Below are 12,372 nucleotides of genomic sequence, written 5' to 3' on the forward strand. Positions count from 1 at the left end.
CCAAAACATAATGGTTTATAGGACTACAACTACAGAATGATCATTATAGAAATAAAAGACAAGTCAGAGTTTTGGGAGCATTATTGTTCTTGTTTGACCCATACCATTATAATAACAATGAAAGAATTAACTTAAATTAGCTAACTTATTCAGTATTATTCCAATCAGACTACCAAAGAACCACTTTATAGAGCTAGAAAAAGATAGCTTATCTTCCCCAACACTCCCACCAGTTTTGTGTCCCCTGAAAATTTGCTAAGCTTACTGCCTGTACCTTTCTTTATCCAAGTCACTGATAAAAACAGTTAAGTAATACAGTACCAAACTCAGATCCCTGAGATACACCATGGAAATTTCCTTCCAAGTCAACAGTGAAAATTAATGACTATTCTTTGGGTTCTGACCAGGCAAGTAGTTCCAAATTTACCTAATTATACCATCATCTAACCTACATCTCCATCAAATAAGAATAGCATGAAAGGTTAATCAAACAAACTGCTAAACTTTTAGAGCTTAAAATTGCACTCAGACTTCTGGGACATCCTGTATATTTGTATGAATGTGTATATGTTTTTTTAAAACAGCACTATAACTTCCCAATGACCCTACAGTGTCCTCCATTTTAACAAAGAATTATAGTTTTGTTTTGTTTTTTAAACCCTTACTTTCTGCCTTGGAGTAAGTACTGTGTATTGACTCCAAGGCAGAAGAGTGGTACTGGCTGGGCAAAGGGGCTAAGTGACTCGCCCAGGGTCACACAGCTAGGAAGTGTCTGAGGTCAAATTTGAATCCAGGACCTCCAGTCTCTAGGCCTGACTCTCAATCCACTGAGCTACCCAGCTGCCCCCAGAAATAGTTTTTTTTTTTAAATCATTGGTCATATTTTATAACAGATGACTTTCAAGAATGAAATTCTAAAGAAACAAGAAGCAGTTCTGAAGAATAAAACAAATAGGAAGTATACATATCAATTAAAATTTTTAAATTTCACTGAAACTTTCTGTTGTTTGAATCATTCATTTCCTCTCTCACCTCTGAACTCTCCTTTATGCTGAAGAAAAACAATAAAATAAAAAACATCCAGGAACTGCTTATTATATATATATATATAAACATATACAGTATTTCTGTCGTAATTGTTCCCCATCTCCATGCCCTGGCGGGGGAGGGGGGGCAGTATCTGTTCTACAGGTATCCTATTGTTTTTCTGTTCCTCGATGTCAGGCATTGTTTTTAGTGATGTATTTTCCCCATTGACTTTGTTGTCGTTATTGTGTATGTTGTTTACTTGGTTTGTTTACTTTGCTCTGTGTCTATTCTTGCTTATTTTCCCATATATCTCTGTATTTTTTCATGTTTGTCATCTCTAAATGCACAGTGATATCCCATTATTCCACATGCCATAGTTTGTTTTTTTCTGCTACTCATCAGTTGATAAGTAATTGATTTCTTTAATTTTGTCCTGGTATTGTTGCTAGAACTATTTTGGTTTATATTTGATCTTTGTCTTTGACTTCTTTTAACTTTTGATGTATATATACAATATTGGGATCTCTAGGGGAAAGGGTTTGGACAGTTTAGACATTTTTCTATATACAATGTCCTAAAATCTTAATGCAGATTTAAACTGTAAAGCTTGATTAATTTAAAGCTTTCTGACCATTATGACAGTCTACCCATTTAAGCATATGTCCCAAAAGTTTTTTGGGGCACGTTCCTACTTTTTAGCAGCTCATGGAAAAGGTGGTTAGTGGCATGAATTACTTGGAACTGTTGGTTTACCTAAATGATTTTATTGTATTTAGGAGAAGACAGAAGAACAGAAGAAGAGACTATTGAAGGTATTAGTTAAGCTAGAAATTATTGGTAGAAAGCTATTTATTGACAAATGCCTATTCTGCCAAGTAGGACACAGCAGAGTGGGGATAAAATCTGAAGTAATAGAAACAAATCCCCATCAGTACCATTTCTGAAAATGATTAAAAGCTCGCTACATTTCTGAGATTTTATAGCTATAATTAAGATTTATGGAGGGAAAAACATTACTTTTATTTCAAAAGCCTCTAAATTGTGATTTTTCTGCATAGAAAGAACAAGTAGGTGGTCAAAAAGTAGTCTGGCCTAATTATATGGCACCTTTTGGAGTCACTGAAACAAGAAGTAGGATCACATCTTTAAAGACTTGATTAGCTACTTTCCACATACCTTGATGTTGACTTCTAAGCAATTTGTGTTCATGATGACACCCTTCTTGATGGCTTCAAGACAGAAGTTTTTACTAATTTTTGTTGTTGCTGTTGATTTTCTTTGCCATTTGATTTTTGGCCACTTTTTTTTTTTACTAGTAAGGTCAACAAGCAAGCATTTATCCACCAGTGCTTCATCCTAGAGTGCAGGGCTTTTAAAAGGGATGATGGTGGTACACAAGCTTCACAGGGCCTATAAATGAGTGAAAAAATGAAAAAAAATGTATATATCATCTATATAACTGTTTGCCTATCCATCTCTCCCCCTCACCCCCCATTAAAATGTGAGTTCCTTTATTGCAAAGACTGTTTTTGCCACTCTTTGTATCCCCAGTGCATAGCACCATGCCTGGAACACTGTAAACAATTAATTGTGCTACTTGATTTGATTTGACTCCTTTGGCCAATTTTCACAATAAGAGTATCTGTATACTAAATGGAAATATGTAAAACCACAGCTACCTAGCTATCCAAGCATGTTTTCAGAAATTAGGTTTATACCAACTTATAGTAATAGTCCATAATAATTTCAAAAGAGGTATGACCCAAATAGTAAATATACCATTTAAAATTAGGAGAAAAGCAGGTCATACACCTTTCACAGATACAGATAGGGGAAAATTTCTTAACTAAAGAAAGTATAGAGGACATTACAAAAGATAAAATATATAATGAATTTGAAAAAATTGTATAGACAAAAATAATGCATCTAGAATAATAAGAGAATCAGTCACCAGGGGGCATAGAATCTTTGTATCAAATATCTCTGATGAGAATCTGATAGGGGAGGAAGCCACTCCTCATAAAAAAGAAAGGAAGGGAATAAGCATTTACATAGTATGTCCTATGTACCAAGTACTGTGCAAAGTACTTTTTACAAGTATTATTTCATATATTCCTCACATCAATCCTATGAGGTAGGTGCTATTATTATCCCCATTTGAGGAAACTGAGGCAAATATAGTGACTTTCTCAGAGTCACACAGCTATTAGGTGTCTGAGGCTAGCTTTGAGTTCAGGTCTTTGTGACTCCAGGTGCAGTGCCCTATTGCCTACACCACTAGATGCCTTTAAGTAAATAAACAGAATTTGATAAGCAGTTTTCAAAAGAGAATTGCAAACTAACAACCATATAATAGAATGTTTCAAATCATTAATAAGAAGAGAAGTGAAAAAAAATTTAAACTTCAAAGTTTCACCTGACACAATTGACTGATATGACCAATGATGGAATTAGTTGATTTTGGAGGGGTTGAAAAGATGATAAGATAGACATGTTAATCCATTGTTGGTGGAGCTGTGGACCAATACAACCATTCTAGAAAGCAATTTGAAATTATGCCAATAAAAGTGAACAAAGTTTGTATAACTCTTGACCATGAGATTCTAATGCTAAGTCAATGACAAAAAGAAAGATTCCATATACACCAAAATATTAATAGTAGCACTTTTTGCAGTCACAAGGAACTGGAAACAGTTAAATGTCCCATCAGCTAGAGTGATTAAAAAAATGTAATAGACTATTCATGTGCTATTAAAATATAATATATAGAATAGAATATGTAAATTGTAGATAATATTTATATATAGCATAATAAATACAGAAAAGCAGGGGAAATTATAATGAGCTGATGCAATGTGAAGTAAGCAAATCCAAGATAATAATATACACAGAGACTATGTAACAGTGTAAATGGAAACAACAAAATCAAAACAATGCTTTGAAATAATAACCAACCTTAGCCCCACAGAATAAATGTTAGCATTCTCATACCTTACTCCATTCTGCAAATGAGGAATGTTGCATGTAATGTTTTCTGTGTTGATTGGCTTTACTGAACTTTTTCTTCCCCTTCCCCTTCCCCTTCCCCTTCCCCTTCCCCTTCCCCTTCCCCTTCCCCTTCCCCTTCCCCTTCCCCTTCCCCTTCCCCTTCCCCTTCCCCTTCCCCTTCCCCTTCCCCTTCCCCTTCCCCTTCCCCTTCCCCTTCCCCTTCCTCTCCCCTCCTCTCCCCTTCCCTTCCCTTCCCTTCCCTTCCCTTCCCTTCCCTTCCCTTCCCTTCCCTTCCCTTCCCTTCCCTTCCCTTCCCTTCCCTTCCCTTCCCTTCCCTTCCCTTCCCTTCCCTTCCCTTCCCTTCCCTTCCCTTCCGTCTAACTCTAGATCCATGACATCTTTTTATAATGATTTTAAGAAGTAAAAAAGGAAAGTATGTAAATATCTTCAAAGAATAAATACTAAGCACTTATTATGTGTAAAGCATAGAAAAGAATAGAATAAACATATAAGATAAAACCTCTGTTTTCAGAGATCTTATAATCTAGCTAGAGAAAGAAGAAATTTTCCCCAAAATCCATCTATATACTTTTCTTCATTAGTCAAAAACAAACACTTTGTGAAAAGTAGATCAGCAGAACAAACATATACAAAAGATTTTCCTCTTCTGCTCATCCACTATATGCTATACAAAAATAGAATGTTGTTGAATTAATAGATAAATTACTGTACAATGAACTGATATGAAATACTATCCCATCATAAAAAACAAATCTTTATCTGTTTTTTGGGTTTGTTTTGTTGTTTTGTTGGGTTTTTTTTTTTTGCTTTAAAGCAAGAAAGTTTTTGTGTGTTTTCTGTCTGTCTCTCCCACACTCCCACACACACAAACACACTCAATGGCCTGCCCATTCAACTGTATCTCATAATCAGCAATATGCATATTTCATCGAGTTGGTTTTTCCTGGAGTATTGCTCAACAAACTGTTCACAAAAGGCATATCCCAGTGCCTCATTATGATATGTTATATGACTTTGGATCCTCAAAGACTAAACCAACAGAATACAAGCTCTGGCAATAAAATTAAATAATAAATGGTGGTGATATTAGTTCACTTTTACTGTGAAGTCAATAGCACAAATATTATTCTCCCCATTTTATAGATTAGGAAGTTGGAGGTCAGAGAAATGATAACTTTCACATAGTGGCATAGTTAGTAAGTGGCAAAACCAGAACCTAAGCTCTGTTTGGCCCCAAGCCCAGGGCTATTCATCAAATGCCAATGATTGTGACAAGACTCTTACAGAGATATTTCTTCCCAGATCGTGAGGATGATCAAGGAAGGTTTAGTGGAAGAAATGGAATCTGATTTGGGTCTTGAAAGATAGGTAGACCCTGGATGGAGAAAGGAAAGCATTCTTTTTCTTGAAGACTTGTTTTATGGTCTTTATGGTAAGACATAGATGCTCATGGGACATAGATGCTATAGCCTTGTGATATGAAATATCCATTCAGCAAACAGTGAACAATAATACAATGTCTGATGTGTTCAGAGCTCTCTGCTATGCACTGGGAGAACATTGACATGTTAAATATCACTTAATCCCTCCCCCTACAGAGCTTTTACTGTAGTACAGAAATAAAAACACAGAACTAAAATTCAAAATATTTTATTATAAATGTATCTGAGGACAGTTCAAATGGAATAGTTAACTTAAAAGGAGTTATACCCAGGAACTTCATGATACCTAGGCAGCAAGGGCTAGTTTAATCCATATTATCTCTTGAAATCAATAAATGAAAGAAAAACGATAGATGTAATGGCTTACAAAGATCTTTAATGCCAGCACAATGTGCCTTAGGTACTGTACAATAAAAACAACTTTCCAAGTCTTCAAAACTGGTGAGTTTTAAACAATACTTATGTGAAGAGCATTTCATCAGGTCAAAAATGAAATGGGCTTCCCCTGGTTTGGTCATCTACTGTGTGGTATATGCAGCCTCTATAAAAATAGAATATTGTTGGAGGAATAGATAAATTCTTACAAAATTAATGAAAATTATAAGCTATCCTATTATAATAATTCTTAATCTTTTACTATTTTATGTTTTAATTGTAGAATTATTTTCTAAATTTTTGTTCATTCTGTGAAGTTCTGAGAAATTTCCTAATAAAAGTGTGCTGGTTAGAACCGCTAGGTTGATTAAATAAAATTCAGAGGATATAGAATATAGCAAACCAACATTTGAATGGGTAAATGTTTGGCCTCCTTAGCGTTGTTTTCATTTGCCCTTTAGTAGATTGTACTGTACTGTAAATGTCATAATGGGAATGGAAAGTTACTTAGTAACAACTCTTTTATATCCTTGATCTTATCAGCTAGTTCAGGAGAAGGGTTTGGCTAATAAGTAATAAAGTAATACATGCATGTTTCTCTATGTATATTAAATCCATGTATCTCATGCAGAAAATTCTATGTTAGTTGGGCTCCATAGCTTTCAGAAATGTTAGCTGTAAAGGTTATATAATTAAAGGTTTGCATCTGTTAGAATATTCTCTAGGATGTAGGCAGGTACAGATGTTATTGTTCACACCCAGACTCTCTCTCTCTCTCTCTCTCTCTCTCTCTCTCTCTCTCTCTCTCTCTCTCTCTCTCTCTCTCTCTCTCTCTCTCTCTCTCACAATATATATCTTGCATATCGAGGGACTGCACATTTATCAACAGACATTTACTAAGGGCCAAATATTGTGATAAACATTGTTTTATGTCTTATGTCAAGCAATTTAGAAAGTCAGGATTCAGTTTGAGTGGTAATGTTTAAGCAGTTATTAGTTATTTTCTCTCCAGCATAAGATTAGTGAAAATGGTCATACCTTTAATTAGAAGTATGTTTTATTTTCAGTTTCAGTTATTTTTCCCCTCTTTGAATTCAAGATATAAAATAATGATTGTTCTCTTTGTTCCTTGTTATACTTTTATTCTCCTCCCCCACTCCCTTATTGAAATACCACAGATCCGAGATGAATGGGGCAATCAGATCTGGATCTGTCCTGGATGTAACAAACCAGATGATGGCAGTCCAATGATTGGCTGTGATGACTGTGATGACTGGTACCATTGGTAAGTTGCTCAGACTTTTTCCCCCTTCACATTTTCTAAGAGAAGAAGAAAGCCCCTGTAACATCCCTTTTATGTTTAAAAAAATATTGATTCTCAATGACTGCTTAAAAGGCATTATGATATAGTGACTAGAAAGTCATTTTCCTAGTCAGGAAGGCCTGAGTTCAACTCCTGCCTTGGGCATACACTAGATGGCTCTGAACAAGTGATTTGATCTTTCAGTGCCCAAACAACTCTTGAAGAATATAAGTTTTGCCTTCTGAAGGGACAAGCAGAAGGGAAGAGGTAGGGTGAATATTTTGAACTCAAAACTTTATTAAAAATTAATGTTTAAAATTTTTTGGAAAAGAATATGTTATACAACAGGTTCTGATCTACATTGAGGGAGAGAAAGTTTTCTCATCAGACAAGCCTATTGCCATTGAAACACAAAAATTACTATTGTCCTCTCTTAAGGACTGCTTAAAATGATTACTTTCAAATAGTATCCTGTATGGAGAGCCCTTCATCAAGGTAAAAGCTCTATAGAAATAACAGCTGCTAATATTATTTCAAAGTACCTCCTGGAACTTAACAAATAAAGATGCTATACAAGTGCCCAGTGTTACTGGTATCCCTCACCTGAATTACAGAAAACTCAGAGGTTCATAGATGACGAACTAGAAGAGAACTCAGAGGCCTTCCTGTACAGTCCTTTCATTTTACAGATGAGAACATTGAGGCCTGGATGAGAATGGCATGACCTGTCAGAAGTCACACAGATAGTCAATGTCAGAAATAGCACTTTGGATTATTAATATTTTTTGAATGGCTTCTGATTTATCTTATTTCCCAAAACAATTTTTTAAAGGAAGAAATAAATATATTTTCTTTCATTCCTTCCCCCAAACTCTCCTCCCTATCCCAACCCACCCTCCCAAAGAACAATTCTCCTCAGAAACTTTAATGTTTTTAGAATAGGAGCTAAAATATCAGTAGGAGCAGTTAAAAAAATTTTTGTTTTAAATTTTAAAGTAATTGAAGGTGCTTAAAATGGCTCTATTTACTTTAAAAGACTGTTTTACCACTGTTCTACCATTCACATGTTTTTTGATGTTACCAAAACTGTTAAGAGAAACCTTTGAGCCCCACTATCTAGAATGTAGCTTGGCATAATTTACCCAAAGAATCCTGACATTTTCTTTTAAGTGTCTACACACAAAAAAAGAGAAAATCACTCAAATAAAGATTTGTTACTGTTGTTTTTCATAGGAAAACTACCTCATTATTATAGTCATTTGCTAAATATTAACTATAACTATGGGCTACAAATTATGACACTTGTGGTACTAATATAATTTCAAATCCTGCTGAGATATCTCATTATCCTTGAAAGGGATATAAAGGTCTTAAAATAAATATAGAATAGGACCTTGAAGCATTTTATGTTCCCAAAATATGCAAATACTAGTGTAGCATCTCAAAAAATCCTTAAGATAAAAAAAAAGATAATTTTTTAAGGAAAACATTTGAGGTCAGCTATTTTCCATGTAAACTAAGAAGTTCTTTCTAAGCAAATAAAATTTGACTATTGACAATTTGTGAGAAGGTATCAAAACAATTCTTGAGTATACAATTATATGTAAACAACTATTTGACTTTTTAAAATTTTCATAAGATAAGTGTTACAAGCTAGAAAGTAATCATCCTGAAGAATGTAGAAAAGAAAATTTAACTTAGTAATAAACTCTTTAACTGAGATTTTGTGGGTTATCTGTAAAAATTTAGGCCCTGCGTTGGACTAATGGCTGCACCCCCAGAAGAAATGCAGTGGTTCTGTCCCATGTGTGCCAACAAAAAGAAAGACAAAAAGCATAAGAAGAGGAAGCACCGAGCACACTGAAGTCTCCATGGTGGGATGGTCTCAGCTGCTGAATGTCACGGTTGGGCTTCTCCTCTGACGTCTTTGAGAGATTTCAGTGCAGTTCTTCCATCTCAACCGCCTTTGAGTTATAGAGATTATGAATCTTGAATGATTCAGTAACAAGAATAAATGGTCTATTCTGGACTGTTATCTTCTGAATGTGTTTGGCCCCCATGGGATACAATTTTAGTATGATCTCAAGTTTTCATCTCCTGAAGATAAACTCAAATAGAGTGGCATGAGGGCTAATTGAGTTGATGATCCATCTTCCACTCTTACATTTCTACAATAGCAGTGACAAGTATTGTAAATAAAAAAAAATCATTTTTCTTCCCTTTTGATTTTCTTTCTTCTCTCCAGAGCCTTTTCATTAAGGTGTTAGATGAGAGGATAATGTGTAAATGGCTTTGACTGTAATTTAAGGAGTGATTTCATTAGTCTGAATATAGTTTTCAGCTTTTTTCTCTGCATAGTCAAATAATCGTAATAACATGAAAGAAAATTCCAGTTGGGACGCTGGTAAATATTTTTGTGATAAGAATATATGATTTCCCCCACCACCACAATTTTTAGTACTTATGTGTAAACATGTTCATGCTTTTTGTGAAATATCTTATTTTTTTAAAAGAAAGGTTTCTATTGTGACCAGTTTTCTTTTGTGCAGATTGTTTTATGTTAATTGTAATATATTTTATATTTTTGGTTGTTTCATAATTTTGTTGATCTCTAAGCTGCTGGTGTCTCTTCTCATTGCTTGTACATTTCATCAATTTGTATAAAAATACTTCAAATTAAAAGATTTCCCTTAATGTAAATATTGAATATTTATGAAGTACTTATTTTTAAATTTTTTTATCGTGTTCAATTCTAGCTGTCTGAAATCCACTGTGATTTCAGCCATGTCTGTAATTACTGTTTTCCATGAACCCAGAAGGGGAAAGAACTATTTTTCAAAAGAATTTAGGTTAAGAAGTAGTTAAGCAGCCACCCAATAGTATTGTGAAGGAAGAAGGGCCCTAGCAGTGGGAAGAATAACAAGGGGATATAAATCTCTAGCATGTGTTTTAAAATTGTTTTGTCATCTTTTGTTTCTGTCCAGTGTTTTGGCTTAATTTTATTAAAAGGGACATGTAGATTGAGTAAGGGTCAGACAACCAATGCTGTAGCAGTTTGTGTTCATAATGGCTTGTTTCTGCAAACTTGTTGACTAGTATTATAATTTGAGACTACAATAAAGTGTGCTATTAATATTTTTAAAGAAGAAAATCAAATTGTAGGATGTCACAAAATTTTATTATAGTATTGGGTATTTATTATGAGGTGGTACATGGACGTCTTGGCAGTAAAGCAAATAATTTACTCCAATATAGTACATTGAACTTAATTTTAACAACATTTATATTTCGGGAACTTTGGAATAAAGGCAGGCTTTGTTACTCAATTTTGAAACAATCTTTGGACTATAAAGTGATAAATATCTTGAATACAGGCTTTCAACCTGTTACATAAATATAACAGAAACTGTTTAATGGTCAAGTAAACTGATACTAAGGTATGAATTTATCTTATTTTTTAAAACACATAGTCAGAATAGGAGAAATAAGGTTTTCCTCTCATGACTGTTAAATTGCAAATCAGTGGAGGAAGAGTTGATTAATTTAAAGTACAACATTGCCTTTCCCTCTTTGTTTAATGCTTCTCCTAAAGATTGTTCCATCCCTGCAAACACCCCACTAATCTTATTCACTGAGAATGTCTTTTGTTTTGTATTAATTTGGGATCATTCTATGTTTTATTACTTCTTTGTGTAACATTTTCACCCACATGCAAATCTACTTATTAGTCCTTTTTTTTTTTCAGCGTGGGGGGAGGTCAAATAAAGACTGTTGGCTGTTTCATAGTTTGCTTTGCTGTTTCCTTTAGGAGTTTGTTCCCTGAGTCATGGGTAATAGACCCAAAGTTACCATATTTAAGGAAGTAGGTCATGCTAGTGAAATAAGAAAAGAAGTATCTATAGAACTTTTACTTTTTTTTTTTTACCAATCATACTGACTGAGAGACTTCAGTCCATACTACATTACTACATTTAAGGAATTTCAATCAGTTTGTTGTCCCTTGCTATTTCATGGTTGCTTTCCTAAATCCAGTTCATGATTTTATAAATGGTCTTTGCAGTAATAAAACCAAAGAATCATTTTCAGGGGGCTGGATAGCTCAAGGGATTAGTAATGGAATACGGAGCCTTTCACCTCTAGGTCACTGAGTTGAATCCAGCCCAGGTCACCAGAGACCAAAAGCCGTTACCATCCTGTGCAGTGCAGTGGCCTGTGTGAAATGAGCTCAGTCTCAGACTCTAGTGGACAACTGTCCATATCACTAACTAGGGAGAGTTCAAGAAAATGCAAGGAAAAATGTATTTTAGAAAATGAAACACTCTCCATAAAGGTGTTGGGAAAATTGGGCATCTTTAGGTTTCTTAAGACCGCTGAAAAAATAGTAACCCAGAAGCTCTAAAGCATGCCACAGACTACATATTCATTTACCTTATTTAGTGAAGAGCAGAACATGAAAAGAAAAGCTTATATTATCAAGAAAGACAGATTGACTAATTGAGGGAAGCTTTGCTGGGTTCAGACCAGAAACCTCTGATAGAGCAAAGGAAAGTTGCTGACTTTTGAAGGAAAGTGGGAATAAAGAATTATTAGAAGAACCAGAACAATTGAAATCCCAGTGAAAATGATTAAGCCCATTGCTTATTCTTTAATGATGGAAACGATGTTAATGTACTGCTTGAAATTAAAATATCCCTGTCCCCTGTCTGAAAATGGTGAACAGTTTTCCAAGTATAGCAAAAAATCATGAACTATGAATTGTTTGAATGGATTCTACACTCAGGAAATCAAATGACCTCAGCCAGACCTTAGAAGGAGCCGGTATAGTATGCAGGGGTGGGGGTGGGGTGGGGGTCCTGGTTGGTGATCTTATTGGAGGGGATTTAAGGAACTCGGAGAGATGCCCTCACAGGTAACTGAGAAGCTCTTTTCGTGAGATAATCTGCCTTCAGAACCATGTGTAGCCTCACAAAGCAAAATTTCTATGGTTGACAAGGTATTTCTCTTCTGAAGGTGTCTGCACTTAACTACAGTGAGGATCTTTATCCCCCAAATGATTTGTGATTCCAAATGTCCTGAAAAAAATCAGAGGGTATCCAAGTATTCTGACTTTGTCTGGCTTTTTCAGAGATAAAATATAGTGCATTACTCCACTGTATCACCTAAACCGCCTTTGTTCTCCTTTCAATAGGACGATTAAACAAAGACCTACTAACC

At 34.8% G+C, this 12,372-nt stretch overlaps 1 protein-coding gene across 3 annotated transcripts in view; it reads left to right on the top strand.

The window, feature by feature from the left end:
• The window catches only part of TAF3 (TATA-box binding protein associated factor 3), a 284,338-nt gene extending 273,397 nt beyond the window's left edge, over positions 1-10,941 (top strand). For all 3 annotated transcript variants that reach the window (XM_001363125.4, XM_056799436.1, XM_056799435.1), the window contains 2 exons: positions 7,034-7,140; positions 8,908-10,941. In XM_001363125.4, coding sequence (XP_001363162.1) covers positions 7,034-7,140; positions 8,908-9,022 — 222 coding nt within the window. In that variant the 3' untranslated portion in view covers positions 9,023-10,941. The remainder of the gene's footprint in view (positions 1-7,033; positions 7,141-8,907) is intronic.
• The last annotated feature ends 1,431 nt before the right edge of the window (positions 10,942-12,372 follow it).

The sequence above is a fragment of the Monodelphis domestica genome, chromosome 5 (genome assembly GCF_027887165.1).
Source record: "Monodelphis domestica isolate mMonDom1 chromosome 5, mMonDom1.pri, whole genome shotgun sequence".
Taxonomy (NCBI): Eukaryota; Metazoa; Chordata; class Mammalia; order Didelphimorphia; family Didelphidae; genus Monodelphis; species Monodelphis domestica.